This window comes from Echeneis naucrates, chromosome 3 (genome assembly GCF_900963305.1).
Source record: "Echeneis naucrates chromosome 3, fEcheNa1.1, whole genome shotgun sequence".
Lineage (NCBI taxonomy): Eukaryota > Metazoa > Chordata > Actinopteri > Carangiformes > Echeneidae > Echeneis > Echeneis naucrates.
The window spans coordinates 26,791,572-26,818,515 of NC_042513.1; the positions used below are offsets into that span (position 1 = coordinate 26,791,572).

At 43.3% G+C, this 26,944-nt stretch overlaps 1 protein-coding gene across 3 annotated transcripts in view; it reads right to left on the reverse strand.

The window, feature by feature from the left end:
* The window catches only part of ntrk3b (neurotrophic tyrosine kinase, receptor, type 3b), a 141,101-nt gene that overhangs the window by 3,923 nt on the left and 110,234 nt on the right, over window positions 1-26,944 (reverse strand). For 2 of the 3 annotated variants that reach the window (XM_029498174.1, XM_029498173.1), the window contains exons 11-14: window positions 25,837-26,025; window positions 15,366-15,496; window positions 10,908-11,080; window positions 9,385-9,628 (exon numbers count right to left, since the gene is read on the reverse strand). In XM_029498174.1, the coding sequence (XP_029354034.1) occupies window positions 9,385-9,628; window positions 10,908-11,080; window positions 15,366-15,496; window positions 25,837-26,025 (737 nt within the window). Of the gene's footprint in view, window positions 1-7,774; window positions 7,781-9,384; window positions 9,629-10,907; window positions 11,081-15,365; window positions 15,497-25,836; window positions 26,026-26,944 lie in introns of all 3 variants that reach the window. The other variant, XM_029498175.1, reaches the window with a different exon arrangement.

Here is a 26,944-nt window from a genome sequence, read left to right on the forward strand (position 1 = left end):
TAACACAGAATGAAAAGCTCCCAGAGCGGGGAGCCAAATGTATTCTGATCATTTGTAATACAAGACGGCCTCAATCAGCAGAACGTGGACTCTCGTGCTAAAGAAGTTCCAATGTGAATGTTTCATTAATATGCTAAGTGTTGAGATGCAAACCCTCCACGATGAAGGAAGGTAACAGCTGAGGGCCAAATTTCTGCTGGAAACCAGCAGAACATGAAATGAAGTCTCCCTTACTGCAAACCCTGCCGGGCTGGATATTAATCAGTTAAACAATCATCCATTTATCATCCTTGTTCTCAGCTTTCATGAGCAGACTTTGTTTTAAAATCAATTTCCCATTCATGTCAGTGCCCGTGCTTTAATCATGGCGGAGATGAGCTGGACAGGACTGATGTGGGAATGAGTCTGTGTGCGTTTGTGTGGGTGTGTAATGAGTATTGTGGGTTTCATCTCAGAATCCTCGGACAATAATAATTACAGTGATTAGCGTGAAGCTCAGGAGTCCAACTACACTTCGACACATGATGTTATTAACGTGCTGCTGTGATCTGATGCGAAGGCGGCTGCTGTAGGAGCATGCAACGATTCCCCTCGTTACTGTGGCTGTGCTTCGGTTCCCTTCCCTTCCATTAAAAATCCTGATTAACAGGTCACCTGCTAATATTTCCAAGACATTTCAGCTATGTAGCTGTATCACAATAACCATTTCCAAAACAATCAGAAGAACAAAGGTTAAAAATAAAAAGAACAAAGCCAAAATGGAGAGCTGGTCAGCAACAGGAAGAAAATGTTTAATTAAAATTCTTCCCCACGGGATGGAAATGACAGCAGTGGAAAAAACCCAGAGGAGGGTATTAAATGGGGTAAAAATGAAATAAACAATAAATGAGACGTGTGTGTGTGTTTCAGGGGGAGCTGCAGGAAGGACTGATCCTTCAGAGCAGTCAGTGGGAGTTGCTCTTCATCATGGATGACTGCTTCGCCATCATCCTCCTCCCACCACGTTTGTCTGTCTCTTCCTGTCAGGAGCTGAAAGCCACTCCCTCCACAGACCACGGAGCCAACTCCACGGCTTCCTGTTTTCGGTTCGGCATTCTGATTTTCACTTGCTTTCCTCCTCTAAAAATCTAATCCCACTTTAATTCTGCATATAAATACTGAATTCAAGTATGAAGGCAATATCCTCCAAAAACAGAACACGTGGTGCTGAAACAGTAGCTACAAAATGGAATCTGGAAATCTTAAACTGCACTCTGAACGTTTTAAAACAGTGTTGAGTTATAAATGACTCATTTATAATGACCTAATGTATGTGTGAGAGAGATTAAGGAGGAATATATGTGTTTACTGTTGTCTGTTACACTGTCAACTTGCAGCATGGTATTCATTTTCCTGTCATTTGGTTTTTATCTACTTCAGCTTTTGGTCTTTGCTGTTATCTTGACAAAAAAGTCGAGATAACAACAAGGTGGGTTTTTATGCCCCTTTGAGGTTTCAGTCTAAGTACTTCTGCATCTTATCTGAAACGCGTCCATCCATCAATCCATCCAGATTTGACATTTTAGGAATATTTAAAACTTTTTTTTTTGTTTGTTTGTTTGTTTGTGTGAATCTAATCTCTGTAGAGAAATATAAAGCTCCCTTAAGACGAGGAAACAGCCAGCCTGGTTCACTCCAGAGAAAAATCCAACCAGCAGTTCTACTGGTTGTAGCACACACATTTTATTCACACATTTTATTATTATTAAACAGTATCTCATGTTCATTTAGCTACGACTCCTGAAGTGGAAACTGAGTCATTCAGATTCCAGAAATCATCTGCTGCAGCATAAGGAGCTGTAACACAACTATAGACAAAATCATCTAACTGCCTCTATTTTAGAAAGGCAGGTGCTCTTGTCTTTTATATGGAGATGTAGTGAGAGTGAGTTTCACATTAATATCAGTTGTGCAGCTCAGAATGAGTGAGTCTAATAGAATTTCTATAAAAAGCCTTGATAAACATGAAAAATGGAAAGAACAGCTACTCAGTTATTTCTGCCTGTGAACACAGTGACCAACAGGTCTGAGCTGATGGTCATCTGAAATGTAAAGGCCTTTCAAAAGGAAAGAGCTCAGAATAACTATCAGGAGCTTGACATTGCATTTAAAATTACAAGCGTTTGTAATTCCACAGGCAAACATTTTTCATGGAAGGCTGCCTTCTAACATGAGACAAGCTCAAGATAGTTAGTGTCCCTCACAGGCGCTTCAATTTGTGTGTTTTTTGTGCCGTTTTGGACCTTGGAGCTCCTCGTGTTCAGCCTTGAGTGTCTTGAATGAGTTGATACCGTGTGTGCAGAGTGCTTACTGCCCGGTGAGCCCGGTGATATCACAATGCCTCCCCTGCATTAAACACAAATTGATATTTGTGCACATGGCCTGGAGGTCAACAAGGCTGCTAGAAACGTTTCCCTATAACACCTAAATGCTGACTGCGAATCAAAAAAAAATGTAAAAAAATAAATAAATCACACACCATTAACCTCCTGAATATCCATTTTTAGGTGTTTCAGCAAAAACAAATGGAGGGCATTCCTGCTCTCACTGGGGAAAAAAAAATCATATAGTAGTTGGACTTTAACTCTTTCCATTCTTTGAACAAATTGTTGGATACAAGCAGAGTTTGAAAAATGACCTAAAAATAGTTAAATTCAAAGACTTTTGTTCTGATAGGCTTGGAAAATGTTATGTTGAGTCCTTTAACTTTTTATTTTCCCATTCATCTCAAAGCCACAGAGGGCTTTCTGAGCCCCATCCTGCTTCGCTTTAATACAGTTACACACATTTCCACCTCAGAGGAGCCCGCTGCACCACAGTCTCATGCTAATCCCCGGAGGGGTTAAGTGCTCTCTAAACTGCATCTCAGTGTAAGAGTTGTAAAGTGAGGAGAGAACACTTTTATGTCACTTTACCCGGATCCTCCAGTCATAATTCTGCCTCTCTGTAACTCCCCCAAGGGCATCTGAGGTATTAACAGAAACTCAAAGACAGAAACGTCCTTTAGCTCCTCCCTGCCAGATCACGCTGGCTGAGTTCCAGCCTAAACAAGTAAGATCTACCAGAGGAATGCTGGAAGGCAATCGAAGTCGTTCCGTCAATGATTGGACAGATAAAATAGTAATTAAAGTTTATATACATTTGAGGAGGGTTTAAATTAAGGTGCCCTTTCTCTTCTTTTTCTTTTTTACAAACACTGACTTCTACACCACCTGGTCTCATTAGACGTGACACTCTTTGGTACAGTACACAGTATTGATGCTGGGCCGAGCCAAGCTAGGTGGGCTGGAAGTGAGCTGTAGGAACTGGGGAAGGGCAGCGGACCAACCTGTCCCCATGTGGAGCTTTATGAAGATTAAACTGAATTAATTAAGTTCACATTGCCTAAATGACTTATCTGAGGTCCACCCTGCTCATTGCATGCAAGGCTAAACCTCATCAGATGCATGCTAATGATTTAACCGTTGCCGCAGCAGCAAGGGGCATTAAAACTGGCCGACTCCCGACGTCCCAGATGACTACATGCCATCACCTTGGGTTTTTGTGACAAGGCCATGGCAATTAGTTTGGAACATGGGGGTAAAAAAAAAAGAAAAGAAAAAAAGCTGAACACGTAATAAAAATAAAATAATTGCCCCTGTAATTATCCTCATCTTTCTCACTCAATGTCATATTGAGAAGCGGGCGATGCTCTGCGGGAAGTGAGGAATGAGTCTGGGGCTTTTTTTTGTTGCTGCGTAAACTGGATTAGTGCTCTGCCTGTCCCACCGTGGCAGGGGAGTGATTGGATTAACAGCGTGGAGAGCACAGCAGCATGGCAGGGGGATAGATTACTGGCCCAGTTGGGCTCTTCGATGGGCGCTCCGTGGCCTGCAGGGAGCCCCGGGAGGCCCCAGACATCTTAAAGGGCCCAGATAACCATCGAGACACACTTTCTCTCACCGCTCCAGCCGCACTGATATCTCTGCTCTCACAGCTCAAACAGCAACGAACACAAGTTCACTTTTAGAAGCTATGATGTCCATTAGGTTTCTACCTGCTGCGCCGCTGCCAAGTGGAGATAAAGTGGTATCTGCTCTGGCTGCTGCATGCTGGTGGGTGGTGAAAGTTTCTGAAGGTTTTCAAAACACACACACACACACGCACTGCGGTGTTGCCATCATATCATCTTATATTCACATTTTCAGTATTTAGCTTGAAAAGGGGAGATAATGTCGAAGCTCATTCAGAGTTGCTGCTGACTTCGTAATTGCAGTCTGAATATGAAATAATTAGCAGTAGAGCTGATTGTTATGCTATAGTGGAGAGCTTTTTGTACACCATTATGTAGAACAGAAACTAAATCAGGCTAATAGTTGATGTTTTGGGAGATGCACTTTCTTGCATCCTTGCCAAGAAGATGCTCTCACCTCTGTTTATTAGATATAAGGCTGAAGCTTACAGCCCACGACTTCATCTCAGCATAAAGGCAGGCTCTGTCATGAAGTCGTAAAACTTGTTAAGATGCTTTATGGAATTTTTCCAGTGCAAAACTGTTAACCTTTGTTGGCTGAATGAAAGCAACAATTAGAATTTTATTACCCTAATATAATAATGTATTTTAGAGTTATGGACTAATGGCTGTTGCTCTGCTGACTGCCCGGCGACCACACAGTCATGACAAGACCTTAAGAAGTTAAGTTACTGCTGCTGGCTGAGAAACAGCACAACAAATCACCCCAAGTAACACTGCAACCTGGAGAAAATCTTTGGTTTCGTACGAATGATTGCGCCTAAGAGGTGCGAGCTGTTTCCCCCTGTTTATTTTAGTTAATCTAAGTGGCTGCTGGCTGCTGGTAACGTCATATTTAACAGACAGTCAGGAAAGTGGAATCTGCCCTCTCATCTAAGTTGCATTATGAAATATTGAATTAGCTGCAGACGTCCTCTGAGGTCAACAGCAGCATCATCTCTTGGATTTATTACTCCCGAAGCGAAGGATCACGAGTAAACCAAGACAGAAGGGGGAGGAGCAAAGCAGACTTTCTCACCTCTTCCTGCAGCAGTAATAAATACGGCCTGTGTACTCATTAGCACTGAGCTGCACACAGTTTTGAGGAGCTTGTGCTCGATAAATAATGCAGCAGGGGAGCGTCTGTTTGATCCCTGAAACAGTACAAACCTGGGGACCATTTTTCTTCAAAGCAAAGCAATGCAGGTAAGTTCAGGCTTCCTGGCAGTCACAAAGAACACCAAGTCCTTGAAACGGAGTCATTAGATTATAACATCACTGTTGTGTTTCACAGTCATTAGTCCGTCACTGAAAAAATGCAGAAACTGGATTTGAAATTTGTTCTATTTTCTGGCTAAGCACACATTCATTCTTTACACTGAGACGCCGAGAACAGAACCACCCTGCCGCTGAAAGACGATTTAGAAACCTTTCGTGTTTTCTGGCAAAAAGACTAGAAACTATATTTTACATCTTCAGGCGCCTGCCTGAAGAACCAGGAATCTTCCCAGAATGTCTCCAGCTTCCAGAACATTTTGTCAGGACACCAGGAGTGGAATTTAACCAAAAACCAATGAATATAGTACAAATGTAATTGGTTATTAAAAGAGAAATAGCAGAAAGAAATTAGGTGTCAAGGGCCATCAACTTTACTGCAATGCACACTAATATTAAAACTCTAATTTCAGTATAAACGAGGCCACAGAAGACGAAGAGGCCCGTCACACTGTGTTACACTGTGGAGAAATAATCAGCGTAACGTTGATCTTTGAGACCAGCAGGTCGACCGAGCCGCAGCGTGAGCTTCTCAATCTTCACTGTTCCTGAAAGATTCCCGGTGAAAAAAGCCCCTTAATGTTCGGCCACCTTTCCAGTATTTAGTATTTAGTCGAGTGTTTTCTTTTTACCCAGACATGAATAATTTAGAGCTTCAGTCTGAAATCTGAGCACTCTCACATCAGCTACTGATGCCACTGACGGCCCGCTCAGGTTTCCGGAAAAAGAAGAAGAACAAAAGTTTCCGCTGCAGGCAGAGCAGGAAAATGACAGATAGATGTGATTTAGGACAATATTCATCTCTTTCTTGAAATTGTTCCCTTCTGCTGCAAAGTGTCTCGGGAGCCCCAGAGGTCAACAAGCGTCAATACAAGTAGCCAGCGATGGGAGGATTGTGTTCTTGGCAGGGTGCTGCTATTTATAATCACTCAACACAGGGAAAGTGTCCAATACTGTTAGGAGCGCCTCATCTCTGGGCTCTGTCAATATTGCTCTGTGCCGGCGAGCAGAGATGCTATCACGACACACCAAACAGCAGCTTCACACAGCGGGCGACACAAACGCACAAACCCAAAACCCCAAATTCGAACGGACACTGAATGTATTCACAAACCATTCCTGTAGTTCATAGTTCATCCAGCATTCAGATTTACAAGAATTCCTTTGTCTTCTGCAGTGTGTGTGTGTGTGTGTGTGTGTGTGTGTGTGTGTGTGTGTGCACAAGCTGAGTCAGTAAATTATTCAAACGTCTAAAATTTCCTCAATCAATTCAACACACAGCGTGACAGAAGGAGCCGATATTTGACTTGTTCCCTTACAGAGATCCTACAACACATTTATGTGTGTGTGTGTGTGTTTGTGTGTATAAAGTATATCTGTTTTTCTAACCCTGCTGTTAGCAGTAAATCATCTCTGTCGTCAGACAGGATCATAATATGGTTGGAGGTTTACACAAAGATGGACGAGCTGCTCCGTCATCACCATCTTGGCTGCGCTGGCCACGAAAAAAGCCGAGGAGGTGAGTTGTGTGGTGAGCCACAGCAGACACTCCCATTAGCATCATTAGCTCAGCTGAGCGTCTGCGCTAACCAAAGGCCAATTCATTTACTGGCTAATTAACTAGTTGAGTGTAACTAGTTGAGGGGCAATGTCGAGGACACGCCCCCCCAGCTTCCCACTCATTAATGGTGCTTGTGTGTGGCACTGCAGTGGTAGGTCGCTAGTTTGAGCCCACACTACTCTGTCATTAATATGTTATTTCCTTTCCCCACACACACTCAGCCAGCTCACACTGCTCCTCGGTTTATTAGTCTTTTACCTTTTCAGAGAGGGACAGTCAACTGAGCCAACTAATCTTCCAACTGAGAAGTATCTGCTAAATCAGCTGTGACTAGGCCAAGTGGAGCCAATTACAAAGGCTGTTCTGTGGGCCAAAACAAGGAGGCACACAGAGTTTTATCCTTAATTTGTTCAGAGAGGAACCGATGAAACAGCCCAGTACGTCCACAGTCACGTCTTGATTTCACCGGGTTCAGTGTGACGGCCTTCCGATCATCCAATGATCATCTGAGCCGGAGAATGTTGTTACCTTACTGCCTAAGGTTTCTGCATTCATCTGACTTTGCTCCTTCAGAAGTAAAATGACGTTAAACTGAGCTTCCAACAGATGCAGACTTCTTATGTATTAGAGGCTCAACTGACCTGGTGATGTGTGCTTCCTTTGTCGATGCCACCCTCATATTTGTTGTCCAAAGTAAAGAATATTTTAAAGTTTAATTTAATGTGAATAAAAATGTGAAGAAGGAGGTTGATGCAAATAAACAAATAATGCTAAGCAGAAGTAAAACATCTATTTTCTCTCGGTTTCTAGCTCTCCTGTATGCTGGGACATTAGGACAAAATCATCTGCAAACAAATTTCATTTCACCTCTGCAAATATAGAAATGTTGTGGTAAGCAGGCAAAGCACTACTAACTCTGATATTGACTTCAATATAAAGACCAACTGTCACTTGATAAAGCCAATTTTAAAGAAAACGACCATGATCAAATCATTCAAAAGTCGTGAGGAGAAAACTCAGAATAGAAGCAGGGAGACTTTATTTTTTTAACTTGCCATAAACTACATGGAAGATTTGTAGAATAATATCTGGTAGCCAAGAAACCGGCTTGCATGAAGCCGCCAGAGTCTAAATTTCCAATTAGTCTCCTCCATGAAGAGGCTTTAATGAGTATTCCAGGCTGTTAGTGGAGTATTTATACATCCTTTGTGCTAATCCCACTATAAGCTTTGAATATTACATTTCAGGAGTGTCATGCCATTACAATATGTTGCAGAGCATGAGAAAGGACTTTGATATTTGGTGATTTGCATATTTTCTCATGTCCAACACTAAATATAATTCGTAGCAAAACTGACTTTGCACTAAGACAATATTGGAATTGATGTATAAGAGCGTGTTGTGAGTTAGCGTTAACGTTGGTTCTAAGGGCCTCCAACCGACGCTCCTCCGCTCTGATCCAGAATATTTCAACAGAATTATGCATGACTGTTTTTAATAGTCTTTTAATAATGATCTTCTGTTCCCACTGAAACATCCTCACCTCATTACCGACCTGACACTTTCATATCCACCGAGGGCCAAAACAGTTAGTAAGCTTGATTATACTCAAATGCACTCAACCACATCCATCCCAAACCTGCGCCGAACAATTCATATTCAGATTTAAATTATATCCGCTCCGCACACATGGTGTGAATGGAGGAGCCGTGTACCAGACAAGGAAGGAGATCCAGCTCAAATGTCCTGACTAATTATTTCTTGAGTACTTCATCACTCCTGGTGTTGACCCCAGCTAAGTCTGAACTCGCTCGACTGTCACGCACATAAATTCATTTCACATGAGCAGCACTTATTTATTCAGCAAAAGGCTAAATTCTTTAGTCAAGCTGTTGCAGTCTGGTTTGTAGCATTCAGAGCTGCTAAATGTGTTAAACGCTGGAGAGGACATGAAGTGAAAGCTTCATAAACAACCCTCTCAGCATCAAGCTGGAGGCTCAGCAGGCTCGTCTCCCACCGCAGAGCTAAAGCTCTCCATCCACGCCTCAGTTTATGAGGTCTGGGGGGGCTCGGGGCTGCACGGGGGAGGCACAGACGTTATTCGTCTTCAGGAAAGAAAAGGCATAAACAAAAACAACAACAAAAGAAGACAGACACAGCAGAGAGCAGCAGTCGTTCCCTTATAAATGCAATTTCAGGAAACTGCAGCAGAAGATTAATTTAGGATAGTTTGGGACTCTGTTGTGAGCCATGTAAACATCAAGAAGTAAAAATTTGTTTTGTGATGAACAACCTCTCTGATCGACAGGAAGCGGTGTGGTGACAGCCATCGGGTTCCCAGAGTGGATTAGCTGTTGATGGATTTTATGTTTAAACTCAGAATGGCCACAAAGGAGGAATTATTTCAAGTTATTATTTCGGCAAAAGTTCAAATCTCTCCAATGTCAATTCCTGCGGCACACGTTCAGCACATTTCTGGGGATATCTGACTAGCAAAGCGAGGATGCTGAAGTCTTACCCTGTAGTAGTCACTGCTGTAAATGTCCCTGGACATGCCGAAGTCTCCAATCTTGACCAGCAGGCCGTTGCCCACCAGACAATTGCGGGTTGCCAGATCTCTGTGGACAAAGTGCTGGGAGGACAGGTAGACCATGCCCGAGGCAATCTGGGTGGCGATGTGCAGCATCTGGGAAAGACCCAGCTCTCCGTTGGACTGCAGCGGCTGGCCGTCTACCAGGATCATGGCATCGGGGCCGTGGGCTCTGGAGTACAAAAGCAACGCACAGGAACGTCGACTGGTTGTTTAATGACAGCACAGTGAAATCTTCCCCTGCATCATAAATCATCTGTGAGAAGAACAGGAACGTTTTCAGTCTTACCACAAGAACTAACTATAACAAGATTATCCCTCTGATAACTAACTTAAAGCTCCTTCCACTACAAATCAGCCCTTGTTCTAACTGCTGAGAATTATTAAGAGGCTATAAAAACACTGAGGAAAATCCAAAAATTAACTAAAGCCTTTAAGCAGCCTGCAAGTTTTTAACTCAGGCTCAAGGTCATCTCCGAAGTCCTGTTAGTCGTACATTGTGTTAATTTCCTGTACAGAGTTCGTCGTGTTCTCATCACCCGCTCCTCACTGCGATTACAGGCACAACTCAGGGATGACAGTTCTTTCACTCTCTCCTACACTGTCCTCTCTGTGCCTCCTCTCAATTTCGCTGCAATTCAGTGTCCTTTGCTTTGTTTGTGTGTGTAATAATTCGGCTCGGCTGTAGGAAGATTAGTGTCTTTTTGTCTCTCCACTCATCCAGCGGTGAAGGCCACACTCAGTTTATCTGAAGGTTGACATCGAATCCTCCACTGGCTCCTGTTGACTCCCTGCACACGGCATCCGCTAAATGTGACCAACAGGACCAATAGACCCAAAATCAGCCACATCTTGCAGCTTGCATGAAAGAATTTCATCATTTGCGACATTGCCTTTCATTTCAGGAATGATTTCCCCACACAAAGTCTTCACGCACTCTTGAATCCACACACGCAGACTCGATCGTAACGTGTCATCTTTTCAACTATTGTTCGAGCTTCAAAAACAAAAGTAGACCACACATACACACACAGCACACTCCTCCTCTGCACACTGAAATCAACTCCAGTGAAGCTTCCCATTACCAAAGTGCTCGCTGTACTGGCATCGTGTCGCTTTTGTTGAGGCTTATCAGAGGTCACTTCCCCTGGTACAGCCTGACATTACAGCACAAAAGCACTCATGTTTGCTAAAGCAGAAAGCTGTGAAGTTTGCTGGATATGGTATCAGCAGTGGGAATTCCACAAAAGAAATTTACTTTTGGTTGAGTCTTACTGAAGTTTCTACATCTATGGTTGTGGCTGATTGGTGGTCATTTCGGTCGACAGCTCCCTGACGGCGTGCACACACACATTTACACTGTAACAGGCTGCAGTCTGCCTCTTTCTGTTGGCGTGATCACTCAGCCAGCACTAACCTGCTGCATTAAGGTGACCCAGAGAAAAACCCACCTGAGGAATTTGTTGAGGTCTCCGTGCTTCATGTACTCAAACACCATGATGAGAGGGTCTCCGTCCACGCACACGCCGTAGAACTTAACAATGTGGTCGTGCTGCAGGTTGGTCAGCAGCTCCGCCTCCCTCTGGAAGTCCTTCCTGGCCGACAGGTTCGGATCCTTCAGCGTCTGAAACAGAGGAAGTTTTGCTACTTTGGTGACCGTGTGAAGACGACAACCTTGACACTTTGACAAGCGCCTCTTGAAAACAACATTACTCTTCTTCTCTGCGAGGAAATAGTCTAAAACTACGTCTCCTTGGGCAACACTCCTGCTGAGGAGACGTCTTCAGATGACACATCCATCACTGTGTCCCCTGGATTACACCGAATTGACTCACATCCTCCACTTTTGGTCCTTATGACTCACCAGCGGGGCTTGCTAGTTTACTCATCGTGCTCCTCCTCCTCCTGCGTTCCCCTATAATCCAATTAGTTTACTCCCCTTTGGTTTGACACATCCTCTCAGCGCACTCATTTGTCCTTCAGTTTTTAAAGCTGCTTGGATGGACTGCAGTGGCATTTATTTGTTTGGTCAGGTCACCACTTTGGTGCAGACAGAAATATCTTCATGTATATTGGATGGATTGCCATGAGGATGACGGCTGACTTTTCCTGAGGCCCAGCATGACTTTGACAGTCTGGGTTTAATGGTTTCACAGCTTTAGAGTTAAAGTATTTAAATTCAAATGTTCAACATTTCTTAAGGAACTTAACCAAACTACAAGAGGCAGACTCCAAATTCTGCGGCTGATATCTATCACAAAGCAGCATCTCCTGTCTACTTTGGCAAAAATCACAATAAGAGTTATTTTGGTCAATATTGGGATCACCATTGTTTGGCACGCACATGACGCAGTTTCTCTTCTGCCTGGTTTTCTCAGACATAAGCACTGCTGGCCCAGCAGGACGTTAGCAGCTGACATGTGCTGAAAACCTTTAACATGTTGGATATGGAGATGGATGGGGAGATGGTTTTTGGAGCGCGGATTAAATTAGCCGTAAAACGGGATATGGCACAATAATTGTTTTATCTCATTTATCTTGTTTTCGTAATCATTATGAGCCAAAATCGTAATGGAGAATAAAATGAGATCAACCAAGCGGCCCTTCTAAGCAGTCTTTTTGGTACTCAGCATGCACATGAAGGACAAAGGGCAGGAGCGGTGAGAAAAAGAACCAGCAGCAGCTGAGTCAGGCTGCTGCTACGGTGAGCCTCGAGGGGAAAATGTGTCAGTCAGTCACCACCTGCTCTGCTTCCAGCTAAACTTCATCGCTCTGTGCTCAGGTGAGTTTGTGACACTGTTTAAGATCGTAAGGCTTCAATTTAAACAGCTGGCAGTTGGCACGATAACATATAATGAAAGTAGAGTCGGTGCTGGAGTCGGGGTGGAGGCATATGGCTATTTCCTGGGGTTGGTATGCACCAGTGTAATCTCATTTATACATAACAGCTGATTGAATGCACAGAGTTCAGCCAAACTTTTCAGTCACAGCCTCCATCCAGCCCCGACTTGCAGGATACAGGAAATAACTGCTGGGATTCTGCTGCCGTGCACGTATAAGGCCATCCTACTGAATGCAATAGCAAGTGTTTTAATGTTTCCATAGAAGTGGCGAACTCGTCTGTCTTGACTGAGCAGCATTCTGCTTTAGTGCCTAACCCTAACCCGAGCTGGCGATGCTTTGTATCCACACTACAATCCGGCACATTGCAGCGAGCACAGCTGCTGTAGTGCTGCGAGAGAACAGGAGCAGTTGGCTGGAACAACACCGTGCACACAGCAAACTGATGGGAATGGAAATAACATCAAGCAGCGAATGTGCCGAACTCTTTGGAAGTGGAGGACACATGAAATATCAAATGTTGATGGGATGTCAGTTGTTGGAGGAAAAAAAAGGAAGGGGGAGACGATGTAATAACAGCAATAACGCACATTATTACAGCCTCATGTGGAGGGAGAACAGACTCCTGGCACCTCATCAGCAACAGCAACATACACTAACTTGCTTCTCCTGATCGTCTTGGCCTGCTTTCCCTGCCTGCTGCTGACATACAGACAAAAAGGCCTTAGGATAGAAATGCATTTTCTCATATGTGCTCCTCCTGCAGAGGAGTGCTGGAGGTGGTTGAGATGTACGGCGGAGAAGGTAAAATGGCCATAAAATTCTATTACCAAATCCAACCGCACTCTTAAGGAAATGTTTCTTGTCTGGGCATCCCTCCAAAACAATACTTTCAAGTGCTCGACTACAATAAATTGAGGTAAAGCGCTGCAGTGAATTTTCCCTTTGTTGACCTTTAAGTCTCCTCTGTTTCATCCCAGACAGGAACATGTTAGGATGGAAACGCACAAAACAAAGAGCTCTGTATGGAGGAGACTTACTGTTAATCCTGTAACACTAAGAAAAGAAGTGACAGTCAGACACTTCATCACCCTCATCTCACCTCCTCCACGACTTTGTCCTGTTGACAAAGCTGAGTGGATTTTATTTTCTTAACTGTTTCTCAGGTTTGCTGAGTCTGCACCCTCTTGCTCGGATCACCCTGCTTCACATTCATAACATTTCTCATTTTCACACTGGGAGCTGCCAAGCACAACTTAATGGGGAGCGCTCTAAAGGCAATGAGAGCAGCAACACAAGGACGATTGCTTTGGTGCTTTAGGCCCTTTAAAAGAAAGCAGCAAGTTCACTTGTATTAACTTTGCTTGACAGTAACTGCTGGCTCCCCAGATGATACTTGAACAGGATTTGGATGGCTGCAAAGAGCGGCACATCGTGGAGCAGTCAGTGGCTCTTTGTAAGTCTGAAGGAACCATGCTGACCGGTCTCACCTGGATCTGGATCAGAGCCTGCTGCTTCGGATATGAGCGAGTGATTTTAAGCGTGGAAATAAATATCGAGACTTTCTGACAAGAAAGAAAAAACACGAAACTGATGCAAATAACTTTAAAATCGTATATTATTCAGGACATGTTTTAAAAAATAATTATGAAGTCTTCCAGACTCAATAAATACGTAAATGTATCTCCTTTCAGAAAATCTTTGGGCTTATTCAGATGAATGTAAGAGCAGCGTCAACCTTCAGAAATTGAAATATTCTCCTCAGTGTCGTCTGGTCAATTAAATCAAACAGTGTTCGCCCCGCTCGAGTTTAGCTGCCCTCTCGTGGTGGCAGCACATTACTTTCCCTGGAAGCTAGCTCGACTTCCATCTGAGACAGAAATCATTTTGTGTCCTGTTGACGAAGGCTGCAGCTAATCAAGCAGAGAAGACAGCAACACCTTCCTGAAGCTGCACATTGAGCTTTAGGAGGCCGGTAAACTTATTTATCATCTCTGTCTAAGAGACCAAAGATTGGTGCAGGAGCAGGAGAGACGGGAAGAGAGGGGGACAAGTTAGTAGGGTGTCAGTAGCAGGGGCACTTAGGCCTATTTTTTGGGGGAACACATCCAGAGGGCGGGGCAACAACAACATGGTGGAGATGTTGTGAAACTCCGACCTTGGGATCAGGAATTGGTGAAACTTGTATCGGTCAGTGAGCTGTTTGGATGTTCAGTGGAGCGGGATGATGGCCGCTCTACTGTAATTAGTCCACATTAATGTCCTTCCTGCTCTCTGATCAGCCCAGAAGGACACAACTCCGTCCAAACGCCTCCAGAGACAAATTCAACTGACTAATGTTTGCTTTCAGAGTAACTTCTGGGCCAGGGCTGCTTTTCGACCACTTCCTGTTCTCATTTGTGGTTCCTCAGCGGTGGAATGAGCTATCAAATAGTGATTATCCCATCATGTTCTCCTTCTTGGCTTCGTCTCTATTTTAGGAAATTGATGGATGGAGCTGAGAGCTTGTCGGAGAGGCAACACACCTGAGCGGAGTGGAGAGCAGACCTCTCCCAGGTCTCCTCAGCACTCAGTCACTCAGGCCGACAGGCAGCGGAGACAAACTGAGCAGTGAAAAGACACACCCTGTTCCACTTTTGTCATTTACTTAATTAAAACATTTATCATTTTTACACGGTGTGTGCGCGGCTTCTCTCTTTGTCACATACTGTTAAACTTGGTTGCGACGGTCTCTTCTGATAGCTCACTTTATTGGAGCAGGTTTAGAGCTTGCATTCTTACACCAAGGTCTACTGCGCTGACACTTTACTGTTGTATGTGACTCATAAATCGCTTTGAATGAAAGTCTGTGGCAAAAAGAAAATGTGAACGTAAACTTCAGAATTTCAGTGACTTGGATCGGAGCGTGATTGTTGGTGTCAGGTGAGCTGGTCTGAGTATTTCTCAAACTGTTGATCTCTTGGGAGTTTACTCAGGAGCAAGAAAGCACATAAGTTCACTTAATTCACACACAATTCAAAGCTATTTGTCTAATGCTACTGATAACGCACACACACACACACACCTACCTTGACAGCCACCAGCATTTTGTCCTTGGTGGGGCTCAGGTTGTAACACTCTGCCAGAAAGACTTTCCCAAACGCTCCCTCACCCAACTCCCTCTTCAGGATGATGTCTCTTCGCTTTATATGCTGGACAACTAAAACACACAGAGACAGGGAGAGAAAAAAAACTGTCATTTTATCAGGCCTTTTCCTCAGATATTAAACCTGTGTTATATTTGCAGAAAATCCTCCCCGAACAACAATTTTGTCATCGTCTCTCAAACATGAAAAATAGAGGAAAAGGGAAAAGAGATAATATGAAGCAGGTTCAGAATAATAAGTCCATGTATGTGCTGGTCTGTTGGTACAGAAAAAAAAAAAGGATTTCAAATTCTAGTTCAGAGTTCAAAGTTTTTCCTGATACAGCAACATACTGCTGCGGTAAAATACAAAATTGTCTGTTTGATGAAACAACGAATCCATAAAATAGTTGTTTGAATATTTTGCTCAATATCAGTGTGATTCAACTGCAGCAAAGTGCTGAAAAAAGCTGTTTCAGAATAGGTGATGTCAAAAAAAGTACTATCTAACTTCACAGCTACTTAAGAAAAAATCCTGGGAACATTCGAGTTCAAGTGGTTTTAAATCTGCAAAGCACAAATGCTGAGATGACACTCGGGCTGGATTGTTTTTCTTTATTGTTGGTATTGAGGCAACACCAGGGGACATTTCCTAATGAGGAACAGAATTATAAAATGTCTATTTCTGAACAGTGTTCCTTTTTCTGCTTTGTCCCGATAACTCGCTCTAACAGGATCATTGTTCCCTCCCTGACTGACTGACTGCTCTCAACGTTTGTGGCTTCCTCTACAAAACAAATCGGTTTAACAGGTCGAAATGACAACATGAGACACAGATACAGGAAGGAAAAGAGTGCAGAGCCTGGGCTGTGTTGCTTTTTCCATTTGCCCCCTGATTCTCGTCAGGTTTGGTGTCAAAGCGCAGCAGAGGTGTTGGAGTTGGTCGGCTCTGAGCTGAACTGCTGACACGTCGTGGCTCCAGCATGAAAACTGCTTCTATGAATGTGCGCTCACAGACACATATGGAACAACTACACACTTGGATGAAGAAGAAGACAGGCGTGCTGTGAATGTACAACCACATTAAAACGTGAATGAAATCAGCATGTTCAATGCTCAGCAACAACAACAAGAATTATCAATCAAATCATACATTTGATTAAATCTGAAGCTTTAGGATGAAATCAAAATGAATGTGTCTATTTTCTGTCCAACAACAAATACAGTTCACAGGAAACTCCCGATTTGACTGTGAGGTTGTGTTACAGTTACATTTAGTCAATAATTATCTAAAGAAGAAAGCAACAACTGAATTAAAATCTCTTAAAATCCACTTTAACTGATGCATACTGTAGGCCGTCATGGCACTGTGACGTTGGAGAGCCATATACGTCCTCGTCGGCCACAACCATGACGGATGCATTTGTCCTGGTAGACGAGTACAGCGTGTTTGTGGGGATGGAAGCTATTTATCATCCTCCATCTGTGTGTTCCCTGTTTATTTTGAAATCACATTTGTGCTTTATCAGTATCTTACAGTATGTTATTGTGTGCGCTGAGAAAACACACACAGAGCTCATCAGCAGCAACAGCGACAATCAGCGTCGCTCCAACCTGCTGCCATTTAATCTCCTTCAGTCATGTGAATATCATCAAGGGTCTCTGATTTACTGTCACTCAGTCTGAGGATATTTCTGATGCCATCAACTCTTGTAGCCAGCTAATTGAGCTAATGCTCATTTGATGAGGTGCCAACGTTTCCCAGGCTTCTTTTGAATGTTTCCATAATACATGAAAAAAAAAAAAAAAACCCAATGAAGTCTTCAATCTATAAAAAAAAAAGGAAACGTCGCTTCAAAGTACCGAGTTGAACAACTCGCACAAATTCTCAGTGACTGATCAATTTCAAAGACACAGAAATAAAGAAAACAAATAGATTTTCTACTGCAGTGAAAAACACAGAAGGTAGCATCATATATTATTATTAATATCGGACGGCCAGCACCAAGGTTGTGTGTGCTTTATTGCTTTTGTGTGTTTTCAAATTCCAGGTTTCACTTTTAACAGAGAAGACTTGATTCCTTCCTCCTTTCTGTTATAAATCACCATCTTTTTTTGTGCTTTTCCCAAAAGGAGTTCATGAAATGTTTGAATCTCTTAAATGCTTCCTGAGTCATAGACACAGATTACTGGTTTTAGTGTTCCTCTGGGTTTTGTTTTGTTTGTTTTTTTATTAAGTCTTTCTGTCATTTCTCCAAATCACCCGTCCACCAGTGTCACTGGCTCCTCTGGTTTTCCCACCAGACGGCATTTTCACCAGCATTTCTGAAATGTGTGTTAAATATGAAGAGACGTCCCAGTTTTAAAGTAGATCAGAACAGAGGTGTCTGCAGAAACTGGCAGCCTGTTTCTGTTGGGGGGTTGAGCGCCCCATGAGGGACACTAACACATCACTGCTGTCAAACACTCATCCTCTAAAAATCTGCCTTCCAAGACACGCTTTAGTCGATACACACCCATTTTACCTCAGAATGTGTTAGAACTGGATTTTGTAGGCCAAGTGTCTGAGACTTTCTCAGGCAACAAAGACACAGGAAGCCTGAAGAGTTTCAAGATTCACCTAATATCTATTCCCCGCTGAATTCTGCTTCTCTACTATAAAACTGTCTTAAAGAAAAATGAATAATATTTATCTTTATCTTTATCTTTATCCCTCTCTTTAATTCTTTTCCCTTCACTCGTCCATCATTCGTGATCATTCGAGGATCAGAGTTGGCCTCACGAGCGGTTTGCCTGTCACATCTGATGATCCGACCGCTGACGCTTATTCGATGGCTGCACCCGTCATTAAGCTTCTCTGGGTGAGATAGTTGGTGGAACGCCAGACATGTAAAAAAATCTGAAGGTTGTCATCCATCAGGAGGTGGAAGCTCAGAAAAGTTTTAACTACCTGAAGCTGCAGCACAAAGGACTCATTACTCCAACTTTTCCTCAGAAGTTGGTGTTTGATTGTTATCTTGACTTTTACTTTATTTATTTTCTCCTTTGCAGTGATGCGAGGTGAAGTCTCAAAGGATATGATGTCTTATCGCACATATGCAAATTGGAAATTAGCATCTGTCTTAATCATGTTTAATCACTTTTATCAGAATATCTGAAAGTCTATCTTAGTCATTATGTAAATGAACTGAACTGAAACGTACTAATTGTTAAAATAACTTTAACAATCGGCTCCTTTGTCTGTCACGTTCGCCTGCCATCACCACACACAGTCTTCCCTCACTGGATGCTACGTGAGCTCTTCCTGCACTGTTGCTCTGGGAAATGTTTTGTAAAAATCCCTTTTAGCCTCTTTAAGGCATCAGAAGTTACAAGCGTGGTATATCACAGGTTACATTTCAGTCAGGGAGGATTCAAAATCTGCCTTTAGCTGTCAAAATGTGTCGAGAAAGAGAATAATTAAACGTCACTTAGCAGAATAACTGAAGAGCCCGTCTGAACTCCCTCGTGCTCAACAAGCTACGTAGCCTCGGCATCAGGCGGCAGAATGGCGCTGACACCGTTCCCTCCACAAAACGAACATCGCTGTCACTGTGTCAGGGCTTTTTCAGACTTTTATGTTAAAGACTTTGCTTCCAAATCAAAACTCCACGCTGACACAAAGTGTGTTACCTGCAAACACAATATGCTGTTGTAAGAGTAAGACAGACGTTGACGTGAAGCTGACCACATCCACTCTGCCACACAAACAACTCTTAGGCTTCCGGTTCTACTTCTAAAAAGGAATTGACTGTATAAAAAGTTCCTAAGTTGAGTTCTCGTGGAAACAGCTGGCTGATGAAAGCACGATCATTGAAATGCTGTAAAAAAAAAAAAAAGGTTGTGTTCAGGCAACAGCCATGAGCTGCTGCTTCACCCCTCCTTTTCTCTCTCTGTGCCACTTAATCACTAATTAATGATGGATTTCTTTGTTCATCATGGAGTTGCACATCATTCTGTGACGAGCCGCTCTTGACCACAGTAATGGTGCGGAGCACAGCTCATGAATCAGCTGTTGGAGATGCATGTTGCTGCAGATATTACAAATTTCTCTCCCTCAACGCGGAGCTGAAAAGAGCATTGTCTTTTTCATTAACCTGCTGTAATCTCACTGTTGAGGACTGAAGACGGAACATCGGCACCATAAACGTTGGCTTGTGTTCTGCACGCAATCAGGAATCTTTCTCAGATTCTGGTGCTGCACTGAACACAACAATGACAACAACTTGACCAACGACAGTCAATTCGGTGCGTAATGCTCGTCGTAGCTAACGTGGACACAGAGGACGTGATGGTTGTCAGAATTTAACTCTTCTGCTTTGAGCTGAAACAAACTTGTGTTGACTTATTTATTGTCATCGTTGTGTTGTGTGAATGGATTCCAGACTGGTAATAAGTTGAATCTCGGCGGAACTGCAGCGAATTAAAGAATGTCACTCATCCACGGCTGCAGCTGCAAAAATCAAACACCTGTTTAACTTCCCATTTGTGGCAGGCGCTCCTCTTTCTTATTTCCTGGATGTAAATATTTTATCAGTTTGTTCCATTCAGCTGCTTAATAACCACTGACCACCAGGTTTCCTCCCACTTATGGGAACGAAGCAGCTATTATGCAGCTGGCCCGACGACGGCGGCGAGGACAAGGTGCTGTAACCTTCAGTTAACCCACCGTTCATTTGTCCCGGCTCACCTGAGGCCTGGAGGCCAGCAGACATTCTTCCTGTAGCTGAGAGACGACGCAGCACCCAGATTTACTCCGCCAGTTAGGTCAGACTTCTGGGGAGCACAGATGTTTGGAGGGGCTTTGTCCTGTACAGGTGTGTGTGTGTGTGTGTGTGTGTGTGTGTGTGTGTGTGTGTGTGTGCGTGTGTGTGTGTGTGTGTGTGTGTGTGTGTGTGTGTGTGTGTTCGTGCATGTGTGTGTGTGTGTGTGTGTGTGTGTGTGTGTGTGTGTTCGTGTGTGTGTGTGTGTGTGTGTGTGTGTGTGTGTGTGTGTGTGTGTGTGTGTTCGTGTGTGTGTGTGTGTGTGTGTGTGTGTGTGTGTGTGTGTGTGTGTGCGTGTGTGTGCGTGCGTGTGTGTGCGTGTGTGTGCGTGTGTGTGTGTGTGTGTTCGTGTGTGTGTGTGTGTGTGTTCGTGTGTGTGTGTGTGTGTGTGCGCGTGTGTGTGTGTGTGCATGTGTGTGTGTGCATGTGTGTGTGTGTGTGTGTGTGTGTGTGTGTGCGCATCTCACAGCAGCTACCTGCCAACTACCTGAAGTGTCACTGTGTGTTTGTGTGTGTTTCTCTCTCTGTCTGCCAACTTTGGGCTTTCATGTGTGTGTGCCTGACAGCTTCCCTGATTGTGCGTTGTGGGTGGATCGATGTGCGTCTCCTGGTCATTGACAGCGTGTTGGCAGATGCTTTAGCGCCAAACTGCAGCAGCTCAGTCAGAAAAGCTGAAAACTTCCTCACTAATTATTATTTCCTCCAGAAGCTCTACATTTTGTTTCTTTGCACATGAAGTCATTCGATTGAAATCATGCATTTTTTATCAGGGACAATGGAGAACAAAATAAAAAACACAGACACATTAAGTCTGTGCTTAGAAAATATTACTATTTTAACTTTAAATTAAAACTCAAGCATCTCATGAATCTTTACAACTGGCTACTAATCACATTCTCTGATTTATGCAGCAAACACAAAGACAAAGGTATTAATTCTAAAAACTATTAATTATGCTATTATGCTCAGAATCACCATATTTCGACTTCTAATGTAGTCCAAGGGAAAATAAAAACAGAGTTTAGCCTCCCTCCACAAAGAGCTCCACAGGGTGTTAACAGTTAGGTGAGCCAGACTCATCCAGCAGCTATAATCACATAGAAAATGCTCTCCATCGTTAAATTCACTTCAGCGTGGCGGCTCGCTGTGACACGAACATCAGCATTTACTGTTGACTGTAAATCCTCCTGACCTGACCTGTGGCTTCACCTCAACACACCTGGCTAACATATAAAACTCACCCTGATGACGTTATCTGTAGCAGGACGAGGTCGTCCCTAAACCTTCCAAATTAAATAAATACATAAGCCGTCAAACAAGTGAAACACATCAATAAAACAAAGGGAAGTAATAATTAACCAAGAAAAAAAAAGAACTGCTTCTTCATTGTGATGGTTAATTTGATCCTAGCTGTCTTTTAGAACTGTGTGACTTACTTTAAAGTACTGAATTAGCTTGTGAGGGAATGAAAAGTTGGAACCTGGACTAATCCAAGTGGGCACAAATATCAGACAGATTTTTTTATTATTTTAACAAAGTTAAAATCACTGTGTGATATGATGAGCCATATCATGCTGGCTGCATGTCTTTAGTGTAAAAACACAGCGGGGATGACGCTGAACTCACCAGGAGAGCATCGCTCTCTGTGAAAACAGCCAGTTGGTTACAGCAGGAAGTGCACCTTCATTGAGCTAAATAGGGAGAAGTGCTCTCTGTCCCTCGTGTTGTTTGAAAAATTAAAATAAAAATCAACAACTACGCTGTTACTGTTATGTCTAATCATGCATTTTATTAGTTTCATTTAAATATCTACACAACAAAAGGAAGCGTTTATTTATTTCATGGTGTATATTTAATATTGAACACTTGATTGCTCCACCTCACTTATATGCAGATAAAATTGTGATTGATTTCCTTTTAACAACAGCTTCTCCCTGGGCACAACTTCAGTGTTACAGCTGGATTAAAGTTTAAGCATTAAGTACACTTAAGCACTAAGTACTTTACACTTGCTGCACGGGGGAAGTTCTTTAAATGTCTTGACTGCCTGCACAGAATAGTTGTATTTGACATCTGAGGAGAGTCATGATATCCACCCTGAGCTGTTAGTCCCCACAGATACAGTATGAAGTGTTTTGTTCTGCTGGTGAAAAACTGTGGGCTGCATCTTCTGCTTTGGGAATAAACTGTTCATTATGGTGCTGACCTGTTAACACTCAGGAGAACATGTTATTTTAACATCCAACTTTAATGTGCAAATCTTTGCTCCCATGCTAACGGAGAGCCTAAATTGGTCATGTGTTGTTGTAGCCCACACGCTGCAATAAGAAAGCTCCATATACGCACAAAAATAGCTGCGTTGCTATAAGCGGAGATGAGAAGACACTGTTGACTATTTTCATTGATTCCATGGGTCAGGGTTTGTAAACCAATTAAGCATGTTTGCTGAATCAAGCTTTTCAAATTGACTCTAATCAATTTAATTTCTATGATTTCTCTGTAGTTGTTCTGTATGTAAAAATGTTTTCCTGTTCGTCATCACGCATCCTTTTGGAGCTCTGTCTACTAAGAAGCTGCTGTTTTGCTCATTTCTGGGATGAGCTGAGGGAACACACTTTGGACTCTACAAATTAAAGTAGGTTTTTTTGGCACAGGAGGCCTGTGAGGCTGTTCTGCTTCTAACTATAATTCATAGAATAATAGCCTTGAAACCTTTCAATCAATCTGCTCTGCATTTTCATTCATTTGCTGAGCTTTCAAGCTTCCAAATTAGTCACTCCTTGTCTCTGCTGGAAAAATTTTAATCTTCAAAAGCATCACCTTGAGCATAATTACGTCCCCGTTACACCAAAAGCAGAGGGGACAGAGTCAGGGTTTGTCCGAGCTGTGCCCTAATGCGATATCCCTAATAACGTGGATATAATGAAGGGCTGCGCGCTCTACTCCAACATCAAAAGCTATTGTCTAATTTTGGCCAACAGGATGTGACAAATCCGTAATTAAAATAGCAAGTTGAGTGATAAAACAAAGCCACTAGCTGGGAGACAGCGGATCCCGCTAGATATGGATCTGTCATTAGACTAAGGAATTGTCCTCGGCCTTCTCTGCCTTTATCTCCCTAATGCGGCTATGTTCCCCCAGGATTGGCCTTTTCCAGCTGGGGGGGGGGGGGGGGGGCTGATCTAAATGTCCAACGTCCTAATCAGTCACAGTTCGCCTGTTTATCGCATCGAAAATTTGAGGAGGTCACCGATTCATGCAGAAGATGAGCCGACTGCAGATGAAGGCTAGATGTTTTTAAACTGGCATCATTGGCCCACAATCTCTTCAGTTTCTGTACAGAGACTCCTACTGTTGAACACACACACACACATCGTATAGATACGTGTGTATGTGCTTATTATATCCCAGATAAGAGATGACCCCCCCATGTGATGTAATAAGCTCACATCACAAACTAAAGCGAGCTATTTCTTTTATAAAATGGCTGCAAGGCACAGCCCCGAAAAAAGAAAGAAGAAAGTAGATCCTGTACATTCTGCATGGCGGTTGATGTGCTACAGACGGACTGTTTTTCTGTTTGACTTCCTGCTCTTTTGCAGCTCCGCATGTCATTTCCATGGTTTCCTATTTTAGTTTAGGTTTCTAGCGTTGTTAAAAATATGCTGGCTAAGCTGTTGGTGTCAGTCAGATAATGTGACATTATAGTCGCGGTATGTGCTCATTCAACTCTGACACCTATGAACCAATCAGATCACTCGATTTGAGCTACAAGTTTCACAATTTGACTTACACCCCCCCCCCCCCCCCCCCCCCCTTCCAGCTACCATTTCCAAATGCACAGAGGAAGAACACTGTAAATCAGGAGACCAGGACTGACCTCAAGTCCTGACTGACGTCCGTGAGAAGTGTGGGTGTGTTGAAATATGTACGTGTGCGCTGGTGTTATTGTTGTTGGACCGAGCTAGGGAGGTGTGTGTGTGTGTGTGTGTGTGTGTGTGTCGAACACGCTGGCTATTCCCCTGGATAAGAAGCTTTCAAGTAAATGAATGAATACATTATGGATTGGTGGCCGACCATCAATAAAGTGGCCGTACTGTGTGTGTGTGTGAGCTGAGTGAAGCTCTTTGCACAACACAATCAGAGTGAGCGAGGCCGGCAGGACAAAGGCGACCCAACAGGGAGCTGGGTGAAAATGTTCATCATAACATCGAGGTGTCGGAGGAAAGCGCGGTGACACATCGGTGAATTGGCTCTACCTAGGAGCCATGTTAACAAACGCCTACATACACATACATGGATGGATTCATTTCCACTGTTGTACACCTACACACATACAGATATACACATGGATACACAGACTTCTCCTTTCCCTGTGTGTGTATCCTGAGGGTAAAGAACACATTTATATTCAGGGAATGAGCTGCAGAGGCAGAAGCCATTCAGAGCCATTTTGTTTTTCCAGCCGATGGCAGAAAGCAGTGGCCATTATGACCTTGTGATGAATTCAGGGTTCATTTCCTGCAGTTTCCTTTTTCATGCATGTACAAAGAATTAAGTCTAAAACAAAACAAAAAAAACTGACGAGCGATGCTGTACTCCTCGAGGAAGAACTACGTCACAGCTGCACATCATGTCCGATTTCCAATTCCAGGTGCGCAGTTATCAGGAGAAAGTTTCATTTGTGTGTCATTTATTCATTAGCCCACAATCAGATCTCCTGTGCCAGGCCTGAGATGTTATAAATCAGTCACTGGCTGGTCATTAACAATTCATGCAATTCATAATACATAAGACTCGTCATTTATTTATCACCTCTAAATGGGATTTCCTTCCTTCTCATTGGCTGCAACTCACAATTCAACTTATCCAAGTCTGACCAACAGCCATTTTGAGAGTGAGCCAACATGTAAACAACACAGCAGTTTGCAGATGAACAGGACCAGGACAGGCTGATCTGGTGCGCTGCCGTTCAGAAAGGTGGAGAGACTTTTCCCCCGACTAAATCCAGTTTGCTCACCGCGTTTCATCTGGAAGGGAAGCAGCAGGCGCCAGGCTGCGGCTGGCTGCTGGCACAGTTGTTTTCCGCTGATTCTCCTGAGCAGTTGATGTAATTGTGAGTAATTAAGCCTTAAAGTGGTCTTGTCTTTCCCCAACCTGGAACATGAGTCCCGAGGGAGAGTGTGAGGGAGGGGGTTAGACGGGCTGAACACCAGCAGCTCATATAGAGCAAGCTGCTTCTTGTGGAAACTGATCCTATATGAAAGATCTGGGCCTCTGCCACCATATGCTGCCGCCATACAATCACAAAGACACTAAATTATGCCTGTGCCCCGAGGGGCCCGGCACTTCTCATTGTAAAAATAAACAACAAATCACACTGAATGTGCAGTGGTTTTAAAGAGCCTCATAAATATGTGGCGTTTGTGGTGAATCTGGCTCTGCGGCCAGATGTTCCACTTCTCTTTATATTCTGGGGGTTTGTTTGTTTAATGACTCACAACTTCAGTAAGCCGAGCGTCGTGCTAACATTCTGGTTTTAAGTTCTCTTTATGTCTCCACAAATGATGATTAACAAAGCGCCGGCGACAGAGAAACTTCAAGGGTACTCACGGGTCGTTGGCTTGTTGCAGTTGTGTCCATGTCTGAAGTATTGTGGGTTCTCCACCACGGGGATGCGAGTCATCCCTATGACAACCGCATCAGGACCCGCATCCAGGGTACAGGGGGTAATAATCCCGTGGTTCACATGATGGAGCGGACTGGCAGAGTCTTCTTCTCCGCTGATCACGGCCACTGGACCTGCAAGAAGAGTCGAAGTGTGACGTCACACGATTCCTGATTCCATTCTAATGAAGCTGATGAAAAAAACAAACATACTGAACTGAGTGAAATATAAAATCCAATAACTGAACTATCAAAGGTTGAATCACAAAGCTTTTCACTTCTTCCAGAAAATGCTTGGCTTATTTTTACTTCACTTTGATGTTTGAGACTCACTGTACAGAGGGATTTGTGAAAGAGTGTGTGTGTACATGAAGGTTCACACTTTTTTCACCTTGTCCAAAGTTTGAGACATATATTTACGACTTTGTTCCACTTTTCATGACAAAAGACATCCAACAAAAAGACAGCAGCCTTTCCACATCGAAATATCTTTATTTTCCATTCTTCTACGCCAAACAGAAATCATCTGTGTTTCAGATTTATATCCATTCATGAATCAAGCCCACCTCAGGAGTCAGTCTAACCCTGGAAACAGCATGTTTACCTGATCAGGTTCACACAAATGATGCGTTTGCCATAAATTGTGTTGCTGCTCAGGCTCTCGCTGGCTTTGTGAACGGAGGGCAGAACATGAAGTAACACAGACTGAAAGCAGCTAATTGCTCTGACAGTTTTGGTGACTGTCATCCTGCTTCTCCTGCCGTCATACAACAGAAGGACAAAAGGCGGCTGCTACAGCTCCGGTGCTTTTTAATGAGGAACAGCCAAAACTCAGAGTGGGAGATAAATACAAGACACTTGACCGAAGCCAAATCGCTTCGCTCGTGTTGTGTTTCCATGGTTGCCACACAATATGCATAAATACCTACAGTTCTCATACAGATTTGATCTTCTTGAGGGTTCACACTCAACAGATGCATTTAGCAGTAATTTATGCTAAAATCACATATCTGCTCCCATGAAATATGTTTTTCTTTCACGCCACAAACAAACT